This window comes from Clinocottus analis, unplaced genomic scaffold (genome assembly GCF_023055335.1).
Source record: "Clinocottus analis isolate CAN_PGR_092001 unplaced genomic scaffold, fCliAna1.0.p SCAF_10, whole genome shotgun sequence".
Lineage (NCBI taxonomy): Eukaryota > Metazoa > Chordata > Actinopteri > Perciformes > Cottidae > Clinocottus > Clinocottus analis.
Genome location: NW_027175821.1, coordinates 8,652,862 through 8,674,534, shown reverse-complemented (window position 1 = coordinate 8,674,534; position 21,673 = coordinate 8,652,862). Strand labels below are relative to the sequence as shown.

Sequence of the window (21,673 nt, the reverse complement as noted above, 5' to 3'; positions counted from 1 at the left end):
AAAGTTTTTCCACAATGTTTTTGTGGAGGAGAAAAAAAAAAAGTTTGCGCCCACGTAAACTATGCGTGATGACGTCACCCGCATGCTCGCGCTGTGCTTGTTGTGGCGTTCCCTTCCTCCGCATTCGTCCCTCCGTGCCGCCGCTGGAGTTAGCAGGGAGCAGGAGGAAGATCTATCTGTCGTGACAACCCGTTCTCCGAAACTTTTACAAGTCCACGTCGTGCCTGAAAGACTGAGCGAGCATTGTGTCTGTGTTTTCGATGCATGGGAGTGCCCTGGGAGCGGCGAAGGGAGAAGGTAGGTCTCGCCGCCGCCGCCACCTCTTCTGCCGTCCGTTAGTCCGTCAGAGCTCTCCGTTCAGCCCCGGCCCGACTACCGCAGTGCTTCCGACACAAGTGAAGAAGACGAGCAGCCGAGGCCTCGGGAACTTTGTAACCGACCGGACGCGACGTGAATTTAACCGGCGTTTATGTGCGTGTGACTTAGTTGGTGTGAACGTATTGTTACACCACCAACTTGCCAGCGGTGCTGCGGAGCGGTGTGTCATACACGGGTGACTTCATACCTTGTGTGTGTGTGTGTGTGTGTGTGTGTGTGTGTGTGTGTGTGTGTGTGTGTGTGTACGTGTGTACGTGTGTACGTGTGTGTGCGTGTGCGCGTATGTGTGTATGTTTCAAAGTAGGCGTGCTGCGTGTGGGAATTTAGGAAATTCTCAATTTTAGGCTGTATTATAACATAAGGCTGCCAATGATCTTACCCATATACCTATGCAGATGTCACTAACGTCCACGTTACTTTGAGCCAAATGAATGACATGTCTGTAGGCCAAGTGCACTCACGGTGTAGACACCACAGTTGCCACGAAAACGGGTATAGATGTGATGAAAGCTAATGCTAGTTAGTGCTATATTTTATTTGGCACGGCTTGTCAGAGGCAAGTTTCAGCGTGTCAACATATCAGGCACCACGTGTACATGGAATTAATCTGTCATGTCTCAAATTTGTTCAAGCAATGATTGTTATACAGCCCTGGGCTACATATAGTACAGTGATATCGTAATACATATACACACAGTGAGATTGTAGTACATACACACACAGCACAATCCACCTGTAAAAGGAAAATAAGATTGTTTTTATGAAACAACACAAACACACACACACACACACACACACACACACACACACACACACACACACACCACCTCTCCATTAACACATATTAAGCATAATTTATCCTCTTCAAGATACTGGTGTCACACTCTCAGCCGACATCTCTAGTGCATCAGCAGGCTGGATGAAGTCGCCCCTGTGTGTTTTGTAACTCTGCCACATCAGGATGAGACGCAGAGTCTTTGGGCCATGATCTGATATCATAGCCAGCTCACTGACTCTCATCCAAAGCTCCCAACCGAGAGCCAAGGCCACGTCAGACCCAAGGGCTGCACTGGACTGACAGTCATGACTAACTGGACAGTAGTCATGATGAGCTTGGGTAGAGGATGGTGAAGGTCATTTCTCTTATTATTAACTCATTGATAACAGCAGTGTTGAAATAAACAAAGCCACATGTGTTTTTTAGTTATGGATTTTAAGGGAGAAGGAAAAGAGAACATTATATTTGCCTGCAAGTTTTTCATTCATATTCATATGCATTGTCATGCAACGATTAGGACTAGGTTATATGGATAAAATCAAATTACGATATTTTTGACCAAATACCTCAATACTGATGTAATTAGAGCAGAAAATTGATGCATTCAATAAATACTGACACAATAAGATGTTTTTAAAATAAATAAACATCAGTAATGTGTACATTTTGACAAAGTAGGTAAAGAGAATAATAGAACGGCTAGAACAGTTTGCTAAGTTCAGAACATGACATCACTGTACTGCAATGCAGCCTTTAAAACCAGGAAAAGACAAGGCTTATGGGATATTATGATATCCAATAACACTATGTCTAGTCTCATATCACAATGTTGGCATAATATATGAGGCATTCTGACCCTTTAACTTTACAATAAGATTGCTACGGGCTCCATTGTTATGGGAGTTATCTGACTTTTTCTGTATTTTTGGTTGATGGTATTTTGAAGGAAAAAAAGGCCAGTCCTTAATTGTAGAGTTAGTAGTTCGATCCACGGCTCCCTGTTCATGTGATAAGGTGTCCCTGAGCAAACCACTAACACTCAAATGGCTCCAGATTTGTGTATGGGGGAACGTAATCCACTTTAGACAAAAGCACTTTCCAAGTTAATTGAGTTTATGTCGGTCTCTACAAATACAATGACTCTACAAATAAATCAATCAGATAAATCATATTTGGTCAATGCTGGTTCAAAAGAGAAAACAACCAGCTATATTATTCCGACATAGAAAACAATATACTGACCGACTGTCTTTGCAGTGAAAGATCTCTGGCATGCGGCCTTAAATGGTTAAAGCAGAGATTGGTTACTTACAGCATTTTCTGAAGAAACATCTATGATCAGTTTGTACCTTTATAATAGCTATTTGTTTAGACCAACATTGCTTCTGTCTGTAATTTGTGTTAGTTCCTTATCTTCTACTGTGTTCACTAAAGTCATTCATTCGTATGACTAGGTGCTATTATTTGGTACAGTAAGAGCCCTAAGTGTTTACAATCCTCTGGTTGGTTAAATTATGTAGCATTTAAAATGTCTGAAACTAAATAGAAATTAGGCCGACAAGCTGTATCATGAGTGACACTGTCATTATCACTGAGGTCATGCAACGTGAGTGTACTGCTATGATTAATGCTATGATCACATCTTTGCTAAATATATCAGGGACGTACCAAGTAGTTAATCTTGTTTATACTTTCTTAGTTCAAATTAGTAAGCCTATTAGTCTTTGAAGTGTCCCACTTGGTGCTTACCTGCAATGGCCTAGATTTCCCTCGGTGACATTAAATTTAATTTAAACTAATCGAACCCCTTTAAATTTGAACGAGTTCACCATTGACAATGCTGGCCGGAACAGTAGCAGGTGTCTGCTGGTGTCTGACTGGCTTTTTGAGCATACATGCAATTGCCACCCCCCTTTCGGTTATACCCGGTCATAGTCCATATATATGCGCTGAGTCAACTGTACATTCAGCCTGTAGTCGGGCCTAGCTTGGCAGTAAGTAAAGGATTGCACATACGCTGTGCTTGCAGCAGCTGAAATTGGTTATGGTTATGAACCACAGCGACATTCAAGGTGTTCTATCGCTTGATGTGTAAATCAGTGCATCAGACTTTGAGGTAAAAAGATACTGGGGAAAAATATCAATTGCCACTTTTAGCCAATGCAGCCTCCAAGCTAAAATAGAGCCTGTATTTTTCTCAGAGGGAAAGGTGTTGCAAGATATTTGTTGCACATGGTGTTCAAGTGCTGGCCTAGAATCCATGCTGCCTTCAAGTCAAGGAACATTTTATGTTCCCAGCCAAGACATAAAGCATGGTGATTCTGCTGCACCTGCATTTAAACAATTACGTAATTAATTGGGAAAAGCTCTTTCTGGATGATCAAAATATTAATTACAATATGTGTTAATACCAGTCCTTTTGCTGTAGTTTTTAGGAGGCGATGGCAGGAACCCAGGAAAGGGCAGAGGAGTGAGGGAATGAATGACAAAGCAAAGGAAAATGGATAGACTGAGAGAAGCACGAAGAAAGTAAAGGTCTCTGCATCTCTCCCCTTGGGTGTAGTGAGAGAGCCAGCTGGATGTGCGTGTGTGAGAAGGAGGAGAAGCCAGGAAGGCAGAGGAAGATAGTAGATAGAGATGAGAAGCATTCATTTTTCATCTGAGTAAAGGTGCGGTTGCAGTCCTCCAGAGATTTAAGCTGTATTTCTTTCATTGTTTACAAAACTGTTTAACTAGATCAATATTTAAAAATTAACACCGATGGTGACAGACTTTTTACTGTGCCTTGATTAACATGGGGATCAATATAATAATATTCAGCAAATAATAGTAATAAGAAAGCATATTTACTATTAAATTACTTAAAGGTACTATACCACATATTAATTAATTCATTTTATGTTTGTTTTATGCTTAGATTTAAAAAAAAAAAAAAAGGCAACATATGTGCTTTTTTGTTAATTCATAGTAGTGTGGCCATAGACTGTATAGCGACTCGTCAATCACAAGGTAGCCCGCCCTAAAGCATACTTTGTTTTATGGTCTATTTTACTCTAAATGATACGATAATTTACTAAATTAACATCATGCTGTAGACTGAGACAATGTACTCATATTTTATACATGTTAACATGTTTATGTTACTGAGGTAATAAATCAAGTGAGAAGTAGGGTAATTTTCTCCTTGACTTCCATACAATCAGACTTATTTTTGCCAGAGGAGTCGCCCCCTGCAGGCAAATACAGAGAATGCACATTCTAAGACATCTGCATTGGCTTCAGTCGGCGGAACCGGAGGTTGCTGCCTCAGTGTGACCATAATGTTCCCTCTTTAAGCTACTGACTTCAAACTAAAGGCAGTAACCGTCGGGTCAGCTGACAGTTTGTCCACATCTACTTACTAATGTAGATCACTGCTCACTCACTGCAGTTCTTTACGATGCTGTCACAGTGTCAAAGCTGAGACTGAGTACTTCACAGTTCACCCAGCTTGAGATGTTTTTTGGCTCCATTCAATCACAACCTCTCCCCTGCCGCTTCTTTCTTTTCCACATTTTGTCTCTCTGACCAGGAATATTGGCGAGTGTCAAACAGACGAGGCTAAAATATCATACTCCATTGGCTGTTTTCTGAAGGAGTGACCAACAGCCGTGACTGCTTGCTGTTGCATAGCGAGACAATTGTGTGTCCCCGCCCACACATACACTCACAAACCCTGGCCAAGAATAATACTCCTCATAATACTCCTCCTCCACTTCCTGCCTGAGGAATCCATGCTAACACTGACACGTTTTTATAAACACACAAACATATCAAGTGTTAACATTGGTATCAGTCACCATGTGCTCATCCGGCTGTACACACATGTTGTAAAGCTGAATGTGAATCAAAGAGAAATTAACATGCTTACTCCTGATGGTGTGTGTGTGTGTGTGTGTGTGTGTGTGTGTGTGAGAGTGAGTGAGTGTGTGTGTGTGTGTGTGTGTGTGTGTGTGTGTGTGTGTGTGTGTGTGTGTGTGTGTGTGTTTACTGGGCACAATTGTGTCAGCATAAATTTAGATATAGCAGCAAGAGCCTCTGGATCACAAAGCTGTGAGTTGCCTCTGTCCACCACTAAATACACACACACACACACACACACACACACACACACACACACACACACACACACACACACACACACACACACCACCAAAACATGTAGAGCCTTAGCTTCAGCTCCAATCCACAGATACCATTGTCAGATGAACATACTGAGAAGAAAGTGGTGATGGATTGGTTGGCTTTAGGACTGGGCTTGAAATGGAGGGAGTGATGCCAGGGACTGACAGATGGAACCATATTAGGCCCAACCATTCACTATGAATCATTTGAGTGATTCAGTGGACTGGAAAACAGGTTTCAAGTTTCTTTGTCAGTGCAAAAACAGCATCACCTTGATGGAGGCTTATTAACGGGCTTCAAATTGTTTACCTTTCTGCACGACCATTTGAGAATAGATGATTTAGTGTACAGCTGTACTGGCTGGAGTGGAGTCACTCGTGCTGTTCGGGTGTTGATCAGTTTTGTTCCCCCTCTCTATGTGTTTTGTTGGCCCCCAGCAGACAGCGCTGGTGGTCCTGACTGTTCAGCAGGATGAGTGAGGCAGAGGGCCAGTTCTACAGCGTTCAGGTGGGAGACTCCACCTTCACTGTTCTCAAGCGCTACCAGCAGCTACGAGCCATCGGCTCAGGCGCCCAGGGCATCGTCTGGTGAGATGCTATACTTTTATAAGCATTTCAGTGATTCTGTCACCACTTCAGCCCCTTAATTACTAAGGATGGGTTAAAATGCAGAGAAAACATTTACTCACTAATAAGGGATTAATTATTATTATTATTATTAAGTAACATCTGTACTATGACGAGAGAAAATGGCTGCTATACAAAGGGCATGTTATGTCTTTCTGTCTGCCATTAATACCTTAACATTAAGGTTCATTTAATTTCCTCTTCAATAGCTGAAACAGGAGAGAAACCGTCTTATTCCTCACTGTCTGACGATGTGACATATGTAGTTTATTCTTTATTAACTTGTTCTCACACTTCATTGAAGCTATACGATGTTTCACTGTACAAACTATTCCAACACAATATTTTTTAGCTGTGTCATTGCATTAAATGAAAAAAATTCTAGATGTCTTGTGCGTTCATTTTTTCAAATATTGCCAAAGATTCTGACAAAATGTTAGTTTGTAAGTTTCATTGACAGTAGAATTGAAGAGGGTCAATTTGATTTATTTTACTTAGATTTAATTTTTCTTATTAATATAAGGACCCGTTGTTTTTGCACCACTGTTCGGTCTAAATTGTTGTTCCATGACAATACATCAAGAAAACTAATGGCCACATTTCAATGAAATTTGCTGCAAACATTATGGCCCTGATAATTCTTTTTCTGACCTTTTATAAGGTACCACCATGAAGGGACGATTTATATCTGTTCATAAGACATGTCCGTCTTATTGGCGGCATCAGCAACTTCAGGATGATCCCTTTCTATTAACTTTACCTAAGTTCTACCCTAAAGCCACAGTTTTAGAAGTGGATACAAGGCTTCTTGTAAGCTCCTAGCTACACTGCAGTGAAACTAGCTTGTTCTACTGGTGAAGCTGCAAAAAAAAGTGTTCTTTGGGAATTTGATTTTGTACAATTTTTTACTTTTTGTTGCCCCTTTATATTTGAAGAAAAACACAACTTATTCACTTCCTTTACCTATTTTAGAAATAAAGGACAAGAGACGGGTAACTAGCTTTTTTTCTTGTCTTGTTTATAGCAAGTTAAACAACAGCTGTTCTCTGCAGAATGCCTTTATTGTCTTCCTCGATAACCTTTGTCTGTCTGTTCCCTCCTCTCTGCATTGTGCGACCAGCTCTGCTCTAGATTCAGTCTTTGGTATACCGGTGGCGGTGAAAAAGCTTTGTCGACCCTTCCAGAACCAGACGCATGCTAAGCGGGCCTACAGGGAGCTGGTGCTGCTAAAATGCGTCAATCACAAAAATGTAAGGCTTAATTTTAAAGGTTCACATGTTTTAAAGTCTGTCTTCATGGAAAGCAATAATCGGGTGCACATGTGTTCTTTGAAACAGTAGATACTGGCCATTAAAAGATCCTTTCCTTACAAGTTTCCAATATAACTGTGGGGGGACAAAATGTGTAAAGATATGTGACAAAGTTTATGTGAGGCTTATGTGAGACTTTAGTAGTCTCAATTACACAAGTGGGTATCACCCAAAGTAACAATGTTTTTACTTTGTAGTTTCCACTTTGTATTTCCTCTGGAGAGTTTATATATAATGAGCTTCAATGGAGGCATAGAAACACAAAGCACTGTAACTTTGGAAGATACCCATTGATTTGATTAACTCATCGTAGCCTTATTTAAAGTTTGGAATCTATTTTTGCACGGAACGAGTAGTTATATCCTATTGTAAGCGAGTTCATATGAATGCCCACTTGAGCGCTCTGTCCTTAGTTGGCTAGCTCTCCACAGTGTGGATGTAGATGGGAGAGTAACAGAGTGGACTAACGGCCTGTCTCTCTGCCTGCAGATCATCCGTCTCATCAATGTGTTCACGCCTCAGAAGTCCCTGGAGGAATTCCAGGACCTGTGAGTGGCAGTAGAGTGTTTTTTGGCTCCAACAATCTACTCTGTGTTTCTGTTTGAGTCTCATATTTTAGCTGAAACTAGCGGCCCTCTATTTACCAGTCACTCTCTTGTATTGCACTGTGTTGCTTATATATATATATGCTGTTTCTGCTTTAGTTGCTTCTTTGCCTTCGGCACTGTTGTTTTATAAACTCCTTTACGACCTCTTTGCTTAAAGCTCAATCTCATTCTATCCTGTAGGTATCTTGTGATGGAGTTGATGGATGCCAGTCTATGCCAGGTGATCCACATGGACCTGGACCACGAGCGGATGTCCTATCTGCTCTACCAGATCCTCTGTGGCATCAGGCACCTGCACTCTGCTGGCATCATCCACAGGGTAACAGGATGAGGATTAAGTGTGTTTCTACACACAGCCTGCTTTGTTGCACCTGTAACCACACCCATCAATGATGTCACACTGTACTGGCACACCCTGGAGAACACTGCCATATAGCTGCTGCGATTGGATGGCAGACTTTCAACTGGTGTTAATTTGCTCATTAATTAGCATTTAATCAAGTATCCAGACATATTGTTATTCAAACATATTATATAATAGCTATCCATGCTTTTCTTTCTCCCGCTACCACTTCTATTGACATACTATATACATCATGGGTTAGGTTTTTGTATGTGTATGTTTCTATATTTATAGATTTTCTCTCCCCTCAGGACCTGAAGCCCAGTAACATTGTGGTAAAGTCGGATTGCACTTTAAAGATCTTGGATTTTGGCTTGGCTCGGACAGCCTGCACTAACTTCATGATGACTCCCTACGTGGTGACCAGATACTACCGAGCCCCAGAGGTCATACTGGGCATGAAATATAAGGAGAATGGTAAGAACAGCCGTGCACCAGTCTTGAAGAAACTGTAGTTTTAAAGATATGTCCTTTTTACAATATTTTTTTTAAATCAACAAAGGGACAGTGATAACTTCATATGCCAATGTGTTTTATGTTTTTTACTTTTCTTAACTAGCTCAACTACAAAGTGATACATAAAACATGAAACATCACACAGCGGTAGGATTAGAAACAGGAAGCAGTTGGAAGCCATGCCAGGCTTTTATTTGGTCTGACCTAACAGGACACTGCTCTAACACAAGTAGTTTTTCCCAGAGCGTAACTATCCTGTTAAAGCAGTCACAATGAATAGTGTAGCCTTTCACAGTTTACTTTTATGATGAGACTTGACCTCCAGTGGTTTGTATAATCTGGAGACATAAAAAGAGCACACGGACCATTCAGCTTCAGTGACACTGAGTGATGATAGAAGTTAAAGGCCACACATGCACATTTTAAAGCGAAGCATCAACTCACACCGTGAGAGAGAAAGAGAGAGACAAACTACATACATCCTACTCTTCACACAGGCAAAGTGATGAAGAGAGCAACAGCTGTGTAAACTGATAAGCAGAGCTGCAGAGGCGAGGAGAAAGGCCTGGAAGGCTGCATCTGGTTTCCAAGCCAAAGAGAAAGAAGAAAGCCAGCCTTAAGATAAATATGATGAAAGCATCTGGCCATGGCACAGCTAGAGGATGAACCAAAATAATGCCACCTTGTGTTCTGCATTTCATCGTTTGTCATTTGAATATAAACCATGGAGCATGTTGACTATGTGGCAACATCTGACATTTAACTGTATATTTCTCATTATACTATATGGTTGATGTTATGTGATCAGTTTTGAATATATGTTCTCTGTGTTTATGTTTGCTTGTGTCCTCTGTTTCCAGTGGACATCTGGTCAGTGGGGTGCATCATGGGAGAGATGGTAAAGGGTGGCGTCATCTTCCAGGGCACAGACCGTATCCTTCTCTGCTCTCACCATCTCTGTTGTTGTCCCACTTCTTCCACCTTTTGCCCCAATCAAATCTCCATAAAACATTAAGTATTTAGCCCATTTTGACAATGTTCTTGCATTATTGTTCTTCCAGCACATTTTCACTGTTGAAACATGATCCTATGAATAGGACCATACAAGATGTCTAGCACACGGTTTCCTGACCTCTTCGATGATTATTAATCTGTGGATTTTTTTTCAGATAGCTATAATCCTTTTAATTGATAGTGGGAATTAAATTGAAGCAATTCATTCATTTGCATTTATATTGGTCGTTTCTCTGTTTCTAATGGGTTTGGTCACCTCTACACTTGCCAGCTCCTTTGAGTGGCACCGTCCATTTACACCGGAGAGGCTGAGAATGGTACAGGCTGCAGTGGATTCTAGGACAGATTGCTTTTCAGCGGGGGAAGTAATAGCTTTTTACTGCAGTTCTAAGTCAAGGGGCCTTTGACTGCTCATATTTTAATTTTTTGGTGTTTTTTAAATGTCTAAACACCGGGTTGATTGTCATGACATTTATTACACACATTAATATTTCCCCCTGGATGACCAAATAACTGCAAAACTAACAACGTTCCCATGAACCTTGGCTCTAGTTTCGTCTTCTGCTAATCGTCAAATGTTAGCAATCAATTGCTAATGTAGGAATTAAGCTCAAAGCACCACTGTGCCTAAGTACAGTTTCACATATCTGCTTGCATGACCGTTGTCTTGTGTGGATATGTATATGTTATTCATAGAGTGTGTATTTCATGTATTTATCTCTTGATCCAATGCCTTGTCTTGCCTGATGCCTGTGCATGTGCATGCCCACAATGCAGCTGGGTTATCCATAACAAGCGTGTTGTCCAGACATCGACCAGTGGAATAAGGTGATTGAGGTTCTGGGCACGCCCAGTTTGGAGTTTATGAACCGACTGATGGAGACGGTGAGAAACTATGTGATGAACAAGCCGGAGTATCCTGGTGTCAGCTTTGCCGAGCTTTTCCCCGACTGGGCCTTTCCTTCTGACTCAGAACATGACAAAATAAAGAGTAAGAAATGTGCACACTAAACTACACTTCTTTACCTTCAATGCACATAGCCCCCCACACCCTCCACCCCAGCATATATTATTAAGAGGATTGTTGTTTTAAAGAATCTCTTCGGATGGACACTGCTTTAACACAAAGGTTGTGGTTAAATAAGGGCTTTTCTTGGCAGTATATTGATGTAATGACACTTTTTTTCCAAATAATTATAGGGACACAGGGTGAAAAGTGGATCCCTTATACAACTGGTTTAGAGAATGACGATGTGGGTCAAAAGTTGTTCTGCCCCCATCTGTGGCATTTAGAGTGGTGAATCACAACATTGAAACAAGGAAGCAAATCTTGATTTTCCCTGAGATGTTACCCAACCCTGCAAGCGGAAGTAATCAGTTTGCATAAAGACAGCTTAAATGAAGTGAGGTCATGGGCTTGTTTCCATAATAACATTACCCTTTCTGTGTTGACATCACAGCAGGTCAAGCACGGGACCTGCTGTCCAAAATGCTGGTCGTTGATCCTGAATGCCGTATCTCCGTAGAAGAAGCCCTAAATCACCCGTACATTCACGTGTGGTACGACCCCGGAGAGGCCGACGCGGTGAGGAGACCGCTACAGTGATGGTTCACTTTATCAGTGAAGATGCCGACTGTGGGACCGTGCTGATTTATGTGTGTCTTTTTGTTTCGTAGCCTCCTCCGCAGATTTCAGATAAACAGCTGGAAGAGAGAGAGCACTCCATCGAGCAATGGAAAGGTAGGATGCACTGCCCTCTATGGAAATCTATCAGCAGTGCACTTTAACCTTCAAAGAGGAAACCAAACCCATCCTTATGAAGAATTATGTTTCTTCCATATCAATATGCAGATATACTGTATTCGGGCTGTGCAAATCATTCCGAGTTAAAGCAAATATTCACCGTTGTGCAATAAAGCACTGCCAAGTCATTCAGCAAACAAGCAATAGGACAAACTAAGAACAATTGTTCTGATAGAATGACCACAGATAATTCATCAGCTACAAATGACCGATTCTGAATTTCCTGGACCTTAATAAAAGTGCTATCATTATAAATCAATGAAGACACTTTATGTTCTGCTTTTCTACAGAACTCATTTATGAAGAGTTGATTGATTGGGAAGAGAGGAACCAAAATGGACTGACGAAAGAAGACTGCTCAGGTACAAATGTGCATACTCTTTATACATTTTCTGGAATTTTGGACACCAGACTGCTACAAGGAGTGGTGTCAGCGGTGGTGTTAGCTTCAGCCCAATACTGTTTTTTTTTAAATATGTCATTCTGGACACAGCTGTACCATAAAAAATGTATAGGAAATGCTCTGTTAAATCTGGTAAATATTTCCTGAACTTAGTTTCCCTTTATTGTGTGTCATGTGTCAGACGCGGTGTCAGGTTCAGCCTCCCAGTCCTCATCAGCCAACGACATCTCGTCCATGTCCACGGAGCACACCTTAGCCTCGGACACAGACAGCAGCAGCATCGACACACTGACGGGACCGCTGGACGACAGTCAGTGAACACAGTCCATGGCCTCATCTTTCTGCCAGCCTCAATCCTCCACTCCTATCTACAATATCCAAATATCAATCCACCATCAATTTCCCTTCACTCCGCCCTCATTTTCTAATCTTTTTTTTCTTTGTCCCTTTTTATTTCTGTGTTTCTTCTTCCTCTTCAACGTCAGTGACTAGGTCTATTGTTCTTTTATCTTCCTGTTTATGATCTGGTGATCTTCTTTCCCCTCTACAACACCAAACTTTTATTTTAGACTGCTTCCCAAAGGTCAAAGCTGTGTATTGGGTCAAAAGTTTATCTGTTTCTTCTTTGTGGATATTGTTTACCGTGATCAAGTATATATGATGTATGCGTCCATTTTCATTTCCGGGTTGCCAAGAATAGGTGGGAGAATTGTTGATGGTTTCGTATGCTTGTGTTTTAATAGTTTTATTTTTTTAGCGAATATTTTCTTGAGACCACAGGTTATCAAATTAGAGCAGACACACCCTGAAAAAAGACCACAGCGTCCAGCCGCTGTCATGCATGCACGCCATACGAACAAAAGCTTAGCATAAGTCGGCGGCACCAATCTGCTGTCTGTCTGGTGATCAAACACTCATCCTTTAGCTCGCTGTATTACAAACAGATCTCCACAGTGGGGCTTTCTGCATCGTTTTCTTGTCAATTGCCTTGAGTGATGTGGATTTTGAGATTTTCCTCCTGACAGTTGGGGGAAGCTGTGGTTGCAGTGTTACATTTACTTTCCGACTATAATGTACTGTATGTGAAGATGTCATGATCCGACACTTATAGTGGCTGTTGACTCTGTCATTACTAATAGATACAGTGTGCTTGTTTTGTTACAATCAACATTTCAATACAACTGTATATTGCACCCCCATTGGACATAAGGTACCGACGAACAATGTGTATGTCAAAACAATATAATATTCCTTTTAAATTCAGGAGAGGCAAAAAGATAAATGTAATATTTATTTTTGTTTTCTTGCAAAATGTTGCACACAAATCACATGGAGGCCCGTGTAAAATAAGCCTCTTGTCAAAGCTCCTTTTCTAAACCATTCCATTAGTACTGGAGCAGTCACAAAATTCACCAATCAGTCATCATGTAGATAAAAATGAAGGTGGTGAAACACAAATAATGGTGTTCAACTTGCATGAAGGCATTCAAGATGCCAATAAGATACCGTAGTTCTCGTTATAAAGAGAAATCCGTTCAGGTCCGGTCTTTTACTTGCAGTAACTTAATGTTCTTGGTTCTGAAAGGCTGTTTGATGCAGATGTTGTATTGTATTGTTTTGTGCCTTGTGAGCCTTTGTGTGTGTGTCTTATCAAACTGTACTGTGCAGCGCTCTCCTTCATTATCTCATTTGAATCGTCCATAAAGACGGCAGTCGCCCGGTTGTAAGGGCAAAGTCTATGGAGGAAGTCCTCAACATAAAGCAAACATGCTGTGGTCTGGATTGAGGACGTGACTGTGAAGTCCTGAAGGAAAATCTGGACCTTGGAACTCAAGACGGAAACTTAAAGATGAGAGGAATGGACTGTCTGCTTTTTGCAAGACTGTTTGCACATTGTGATGGACACGCAGAAATATGACACTATGGAGTCACTGAAGTTTTAAATGTTGCACACTATGCTTTTTTAAAACATTTTCTTATTCTTTTAGTCATGCCTTAAATGACCTGTGGAGTGGCAATTTCACTTTCACAAATCTTACTATGTTTACCGTGTTTAAAAAAAAAAAAAAAAAGCTCCATTGTATACAATGCATCTTACATTTTCGTTCAGTTTATTTCTCCTTTCATTTTCAGAGATGTCCTGTGTGACTGCAATGACCACAATATAATCACCTGGCCAACATCTTGTGCCCGTATGTAATTAATAAAGTGGACATCGGTGATAAGTTTTCTTTCAGACTTGTTTCGCATGTTTCTCACATTCTTAATGAAAAAGTAATTGTACATCACTTAAAAGCATTCCCAACTAGGGAAGGAAATATTCTGCATAGGTTGTGTCAAACTACTATACATGATCGTAACTAGAGTTTAAAGACAAATCAGTCTTGTGCCTTTTGTCCTCTTTGCACACAGTTCATAACATCACACATACACACACATTCATGTATTCTTTTCTCAAAAGCTCTTGACGATGCACTCGGTCTTCTTGGCCTCATTGTTGAGCTCTCCGAAGGTGTCAAAGAACTGCTCCATCTCCTTCTGCAGAGTTGCATTGCGTAGTTCTGCGGCGGCCCGGGTCCTTTCAGACTCCGAAATCTTAGCCTGGACAGCCTGATACCAGTGCCGCTGCTGTGTTAGGTTTGTTTTCAACCGAACGACCTCCAACTGCAGCTCTTCATTTCTTTGCTCTAGGCTGATGGAAAGACACAAATATCCAAGATGTACATAAGGCGGCTGAGAGCTGAAGCTTTTTTCTTTTGCTACTTGCTACTGAGCAGGAGTGGGGGGAGAGATCGATAATGCATTTGTTCGTTAAGCTCTAGCATCTATGTTGATTGTTTGGTTTTAGTAGGTTTGATTCCTGATTTAGTTGGAGAAGGCAGAACAGGTGGCTTACAGTATATCTATTTCCTTCCTCCATGTTAAGCTATTAGAATTGCTGGTTTCCTCTTGTCCATGCCAACCAGTAGTGACCTTACACTGAGACCTGCTCTATCTATATCAGTAATAAATGAGGCATGTGTTGTGTCTAGGTCAGCAGCATGGCCCCTTAAATTAGCTCTCTTTCCAGTGACATGAGCTGTTTCTATAGGTCAACCACACAAGGTGTACTTTTTAACTATGAACTTTTCTAAATGTACATCCAATTAATTAACATAAAACACTCGACACATTTAAATCTCCACATTAGACCGAGTGGTGAAACTGAATAGAAATATGGACTGAAAGAGTAGGAATCTTGTGTTTTTGGGACCTTTTAAAGGAAACTAAAAGTGCACTTTGAACAAAACAGGATGTAGGGTGACGCTGGGGGTCAACTGAATGAACGGAGCAGCACAGCTGAATGGACACACTTTCTGGGCCTGGGAACATTGTGTAACCCCCCACTGGAACTACACTACGAGCTGGGAAAATCTCACAGGCAAATCGGTGAACTAAAAGTATTACTGAAGCCGACTGCATAAGCACATTCAATTTAGATTAAATGTGTGCTGTGTAGTTTCATTTGGAAATGCAAGACAAAAGAAAATGTACATTACCTGAGTATTCGTGACTCGTACTCCTCCCTCTGTCTGACTATTTGCTGTTGGAGGCTCGTGAGGAGGCTGCGAAGGGCACTGGCGGACGGGTCTGCGAGGGGCACAGGAGGCGGCACCCTGGGAGACCAGGATGGCTGCTCTGGGCACTGAGCGTGAGCTGGGGGCCACATCACTTTGCACTCAGTTTGGGATAGTTGAGGGGAACTTGCTGTAACATGTTGTTGAGGAGGTGACATCGGTAGCAGGAGATGATCCCTCTGCCTAAAGCCACAGGCTCCCGAGTCCAGCTCTGGGTCCTGTTCATGCGTCTTGTCTTTGTCTGGATTCTGCTGCTGGATTCTGCGGCTCCTGCCTTCACTCGCTCCCTCGCTGTCCGTCAGTCCCTGGATCTGCGCAGGGGCCCATGCTTGGTACATCTGCCCCTGCCAGTGCTCCTGGAAGCTCGTTTCCATCTCAAGGACCTCTTGGAGGCTGTCGGGAGTAGCAGCGTCGGGGAGGTTATCATACAAAGAAAGAGCACTCCTGTGCTCCTCGCTCTGGTTCAAATGAGCTCTGTCCTCGGCTCCCCAGATACCTTCCCATTCTCCTGCTCTCACTCCTCCTCTTGCTTTGTTTATTATGCATGGACCCATCTCTGCTTCCCAGTGCTGTCTTCCCAGGCCTCCTCTCCAGCTGCAGTAGCTATGATCTGGCAAGGCGCCAGTCCCTCTTCCCCCACCGACTAGAATGGGAACCTCATTTACAACTGGGGCCAGACCAGGCAGAGGGCTACAGGGGCCTGGGAGTCTGGTTACAGCAGGGCACACAACCCTACTCTGCATTTCCTTTTCCCTAGCCCTCCCTCGCTGGGCAAAAGGTGGGCAGTTGTCGTACAGGGGGTCCGTGGAGCAGGAGCTGCCTGTGGTGGGGGTCTCAGTAGTACCACAGTGCATCTCCATGATTCAACCGGGCACATGTGGGTGCTGAGAGCCTTAGATTACTGCCTGCCCTGTCTGCTGCAACTTGGGATTGGAGTCTTGGATTTGTAGATTTGTGAGCGTGCTATGGAGCCTCCCCTGTGCTGATGCGACGTGGGGAGAGGAAGGTGCATGAGCCCTCCTCCCACTGGCTGTGCCCTTGAAGCTGCTGCCTAGTGGCAGACAGGTTGTTGTGTGTGTATGTGTGTGTGCGTGTGCGTGGTGTGTGTGTCTTTAAGCAGGACTGACATCAGCTGTTACTTTAGCACAGCTTCTGAGGGAGGGACCAGGGTGTAATATAGTCTGGCTCATTCCTAAAGACAGTCCCACATAACTGGAACCACAGAAATAGACAGTGTCCATGAGCACAACGTGTTACGCACACAATTAACCCCATAATCTGCACTCAATATTTGTCAAAAAACACAAATGTTAAAGACCGGATATAACATAGACATTTTAACATTTAAAGAAATTCTTCAGCAATTACTCTTGGCTTTTACTGGCTACTGCTTCAATGGGACTTTTACTTTCGCTGGCTCATTGATTCTCTTTTTCTGTTTAATGCACTGAGTCTACATTAAAACTGTAGGAGGCTTTATTGCAGCTGTTGACAGAGTTCAGCCCACAGAATCTGCTACAGTGCATTCATCACTTATCTTTGAGAGCCGCTCCAGAGAAATCCTGTCAGCAACAGGACCAGGTGACAAATCATATTGTGTCATCATGCAGGTTGCAGATTTTACCCGCATTGTATGGCAGAGGAAAGTCTCATGTTTTGTTCCAGGGGTGCAAGAGATGGACATACATGGATGAAAGGAGGAATCTGCATAAGAGAGAGGAGACTTAACTAATCATCACTGGTGTCATGGTCAGTGTTTCTTAATACCACTAGGTGGAGCTCTAGACAACATTATAAAAAGCCTCTCCCAGAAATGGGCGGTGTACCTTGAATCGGTTGAGATATTTTGAAGACAAGGATGATGATTCAGAGGTATACAATTCCCATAAATATGATTTAACGTGGTGCTCAAATGTAACTTTAAGGGAACATGGTAGTAATTGTGTCTGTCTGCAAAAAACTCGCTCATCAGTGTGACGCAACGGTGGAACTATCCAAGCCACTTCCTCTTGATCAGGGGGATCTATACCGGCAATGTCATACTGGCATGTGCCGCCTATGAGTACTTCATTTTTAGAGCCTTGATTTACTCAAACATTACTGAGAGCAGTGGGCCATGCTTCACAAATCAAGGGTGAGCTTGCAAACGTTAATTTCTGCAAGTGCAGATTAAATAGTTAGTAGTCCGTCAATGCTGATGAAACTCCACTCTTATCTGCCCGATGTAAATGACTCTGCATCCTTCAAGGCTGCACCGACCACGTACATTGCAGGATTTAAATGAGAGCAGAGTTCCCTCCTTGTGCCATCCTGAATTGATACAGGAAGATGCATCTGGAATATGAGCAATGTGCTGTCAAGGTGAGACCCTGAGATGTCTCTTCTGAGACCACAGGGGCATGCATCTTTAAGACAGCAACCAGCTGGAATACCACACACATGCTTTAATCTTGTGCATGTCCCTCTAAGGCTTTGCCCTGACCTCCGTCTGTCATTGAACATACGATGGAGGACCTCGCCGTCTTTACCCCCTCGCCCTGTGACTTATCCCAGCTGGATCGCCCCCATGCAGAGGTTAAGTTTCCTCTAAGACCCCTTATCTCCCCGACCCTCCCTTCTCATTCGTCCTTCTCTACTTCCTGGACAAGTGCGTAGTTGTTTGTAGCCATGACGACAGAATCCATGGCAACACAGATCCCCATGGTTCTAAATAATAAAGGTGGATGGATAAAGTGTGTGTGTGAGGGGGTGGGTGGGTGGGGTGGGGGTCGGGGGGGGGGGGGGGGGGGGTGAAGGGCTCAGTGGTTATTTTAGCAAGTGTCTTGAAGGAGAGTAATTGAGGAGGGCCCTTGTTAACGAGAAGCAGGGTCTGCTTAACAGGCCAAGTTTCCAAGGACAACACAGTCAGCTTCTCTTTGTTGTTACAGCGAGGCACAGGGTATATATATATATATATATATATATATATATATATATATATATATATATATATATATATATATATATATATATATATAGTCCAGAATACAATTTAATCAATGGATATGCAACTACACCAAGCCAGGGAAAGGTGTGGCTGTGACGAGGAGTCGAGCAGACAGGCAGTGATGCACCGTCAATGAGAGAATAGAAAATAGCAAGCAGAGTTTGTCTGTAATGCGATGGGGTATTCCTGCATGCAAGTGTGTTTTGGAGAGATTTGCATCCCTGCCTCTCTTTCCACTGATCTCCAACCTGTGTGTGTCTGTGTGCTTTAAAGCTGCAGTGCTACATGAGCAGATTATATTCCGTCTCTTTACTGTTTTAGAAAAACAAGCATGGTTTCCTATTCACTTAAGGAAACAAAGCCAAACGCCACTCGAGTCACGACTTTAATAACACTATAAGTGGCATTTATTCATTTCTTTATTCCAATATTTTCAGCTTCACTGACTGACTATCATAGTCGTAAGTATATGTATTTAAATACTTAGTACAGTTTTAAGGTTGATGTACTTTAGTTATAATCTTTTCCACCACATTTCAGAGGGGAAACCTTACTTTGTTGAATTAAACATTGAGAGGCTATTTAGTATTATGCACACTTTTACATTTACTTAATTGTTTGCTAATTGTGGAGTACAATTTGAAATATAGTTTTATAGTGTAGTATTGCTACTTTTACATTATGTGATCTGATAAATGATTTGGAAGTTTGTCTATTGAGCATCAATTAAATATGTTAAATTGAGAAAATAATCTCCTTTATGGTCCTTTTACATATTACTTCAATATATACTCAGTATAGTCTAACAGAATGAATAGCAAGTGATACTGTGGAGTTCCTTTATGTTGAACACTGATTTTATACCGAATTAAATTCCACATAAGCTTATGAATCCATAATGACGTGTATTTCTAGTAACACCATGTATTTCTGATGCATGTATGCATTTGTACTGGTTATTCACACCTGTATGTGTTATTCATAAACTTTCTTCTCATGTCCAGATTTAAACTACGAGTGACTCTGTTAAACAGTGTCATACATCCTCCTATGAGGAAGCGTCTCTGCTCCACTCTCATCCATTTCAAGCGGTTGTCTGTTTGTTTCAAGGTTTCATTCAAAACTGGATTATTTGAGGAGGCACTCACCCGCATGCATAAACCCTCCTGCGCTCTCTCAAACAGTCCCACACAGATTTAAACATTGGATATGTACGTCACTGGTTTCCATGTTTGGGTAGGTTATGTTGCTGCTACACTAAATTGGATTAAATTGCTTTTTAAAGCCATCTATCCACGATGAGCATTCTCAAAAATACCCTCTGCACATGTTAAACGTCTGACACGTTCACGCCTGTGTGTGAGAGTCCACAGGCTCTACAGTTTCATTACAGCTCATGTCATTAACATTTTTATTAGATAGCTCTTACTATCATTGCCTGAGGCAGCTGTGCGATGTGATTATCTACCCACTAATTTTTATGCAATACATTTGTTTGCAGGATTTCTTTTTTTTTTTCCACCATGGAGCATCACACATCTTGACAGTCAATTAACAGACCTGGCAGAGTTACCATGGGAACAACTTATTTTAGAGTAGACATGGCGGGAGAGAATCAACACCTTTAACAACCCACCTGTCTGACTAACTTCAGCAAAGAGCAGCTGATGTGTGCGTTATATGTATGCAACCGCCACTTTGCATCGCACAGCTGTCATTGATGAGACAGATGTTCGCCGAAAATGAAATAAAGGGAAAGCGAATTTCAGTGTAAATCCCTTTTGAGCCGGCATGTTATTAGAGTGTCCTTCTGTCAGATTCATGCGTGGACCACGAGGAAATCTGTAGAGTTCAAGCAATCTCACAGATATGTTGCGGAGGAGGGAGAAGTAATCGAGGAGGGGAACAGGAAGAGACAGAGAAAACACAATACAAGTTCGATGTGGAACAACTGAAGGGAGCAAGGCCGAGCAGACGTAATAAAGCATGAAAAGCTCAGGGGGATGCAAATATTTGTGCGAGTAGAAATAAAGCAGAACAGCACACAGACCGGGAGACGGATGGTAAAAAAGAAAAATGCTGCCGGTTTGATGACTTACTCTGGGTTACTCCAGAGCTCTCTTCCAAGGATCTCTTTGAGAAGGAGCAATGTTTGAAGTGCCTGCATATGTGATCGTCCTTCTGTCAGTAGGAGGTGGAGCAGGAGGTGGTAGAACAGACAGAAGAAAAGATACAGAGTGTGTGGAGGTAAGATAGCGAGGGAGGAGGAAGAAGGAGTGGATTGCTGGAAATAGAGTGGATGTGAGCGAGGAAGGCAGCATATCAACGCTCTCCTCGACCCTGCGGAGGCCTCAGTAGGCATTGGCAACGTTGGAGCATGAAACCAGGTATTAAAGCGGCTAAATCCCTCGCACTTGATTCGCGCGAGAAAGAAATGCGAAAGGAAGGCAAGAGACAGAAATGGGACAGGAAATGCTTTTATATAAACCGAAACACACAATGAAGCAATGGAACAAAGAGAAAGAAGGGATAGGCATGGGAATTTAGGATGGGAAATAGGAAATATATAGTATTAAAAACACAATAAAAAAGAAAATGGCAACATGAAAAAGAATGTGTATAAAAGCTGTGAACTTGTGTAATTGCACTCACCGCTGCAAGGACCATCAGCTTGTGTACGCCCGTGTGAAGAGTAAGGACATGTCCGAGCTTCTAGCTGCCGGCTAACGGGCAAACAGGCCTGACAGTTCCTCAGTTTAACAGGCCGATGTGGGCTCACTGTGTTGGCTCCCAGACCCTGTGTGTGTGTGTGTGTGTGTGTGTGTGTGTGTGTGTGTGTGTGTGTGGCCGAGCACACATTTGAAATAAGTCCAGTTTGCACAGAGCACCAGGAAAACTCGCCTCATTGACAGTCCTGGGGCGGCTGATTGGGTCTGGTAGACCAAACAATAGGATGATGGGAATAGCCAGTCAAAGGTCGCCAGAGTGGATTGCACATAAGATCTGTCACCTCCCTCACTGTGCACTGAAATTTCGATTTTAACACACAATACACATGCCTTTAATGTTAATAAACGCTCTCTTGAATGAGCACATTATTCTTGGGTTTTTCCCATGTGTGTCTGT

The 21,673-nt window shown here is 42.3% G+C and overlaps 2 protein-coding genes across 5 annotated transcripts; one reads left to right on the top strand and one right to left on the bottom strand.

The window, feature by feature from the left end:
• Positions 1–131: 131 nt before the first annotated feature.
• On the top strand, positions 132–14,310 carry mapk9 (mitogen-activated protein kinase 9). 3 transcript variants are annotated; one of them, XM_068586091.1, is made up of 12 exons: positions 132–297; positions 5,761–5,907; positions 7,067–7,196; positions 7,746–7,804; positions 8,045–8,183; positions 8,519–8,684; positions 9,584–9,655; positions 10,546–10,728; positions 11,198–11,322; positions 11,415–11,478; positions 11,832–11,903; positions 12,126–14,310. In XM_068586091.1, exons 2-12 carry the CDS (start codon positions 5,792–5,794, stop codon positions 12,260–12,262), a joined length of 1,263 nt encoding a protein of 420 aa, XP_068442192.1. In that variant the 5' UTR covers positions 132–297; positions 5,761–5,791; the 3' UTR covers positions 12,263–14,310. The 3 variants fall into 3 exon arrangements, with proteins under 3 accessions (XP_068442192.1, XP_068442202.1, XP_068442211.1); XM_068586101.1 differs by having other exon boundaries at positions 5,758–5,907; XM_068586110.1 differs by lacking the exons at positions 9,584–9,655; positions 10,546–10,728; positions 11,198–11,322; ... (1 more) ...; positions 11,832–11,903; positions 12,126–14,310 and adding an exon at positions 9,221–9,559.
• LOC137791301 (rho GTPase-activating protein 22-like) lies at positions 12,669–21,264 on the bottom strand. 2 transcript variants are annotated; one of them, XM_068586131.1, is made up of 3 exons: positions 21,200–21,264; positions 15,484–15,954; positions 12,669–14,636 (listed from the first exon to the last, which is right to left on the bottom strand). In XM_068586131.1, exons 2-3 carry the CDS (start codon positions 15,933–15,935, stop codon positions 14,399–14,401), a joined length of 690 nt encoding a protein of 229 aa, XP_068442232.1. In that variant the 5' UTR covers positions 15,936–15,954; positions 21,200–21,264; the 3' UTR covers positions 12,669–14,398. The 2 variants fall into 2 exon arrangements, with proteins under 2 accessions (XP_068442232.1, XP_068442224.1); XM_068586123.1 differs by lacking the exon at positions 21,200–21,264 and having other exon boundaries at positions 15,484–16,630.
• Between the last annotated feature and the right edge of the window lie 409 nt (positions 21,265–21,673).

Excerpts from the sequence above, each read along its gene's own strand:
- mapk9 (XM_068586091.1), top strand. The coding sequence starts at position 5,792 with ATGAGTGAGGCAGAGGGCCAGTTCTACAGCGTTCAGGTGGGAGACTCC. Across the intron at positions 7,805-8,044 it reads CTGGAGGAATTCCAGGACCT|GTATCTTGTGATGGAGTTGA; the intron begins GTGAGTGGCAGT and ends TCTATCCTGTAG. Across the intron at positions 10,729-11,197 it reads AGAACATGACAAAATAAAGA|CAGGTCAAGCACGGGACCTG; the intron begins GTAAGAAATGTG and ends TTGACATCACAG.
- LOC137791301 (XM_068586123.1), bottom strand. The coding sequence starts at position 16,421 with ATGGAGATGCACTGTGGTACTACTGAGACCCCCACCACAGGCAGCTCC. Across the intron at positions 14,637-15,483 it reads TACGAGTCACGAATACTCAG|CCTAGAGCAAAGAAATGAAG; the intron begins GTAATGTACATT and ends TCTTTCCATCAG.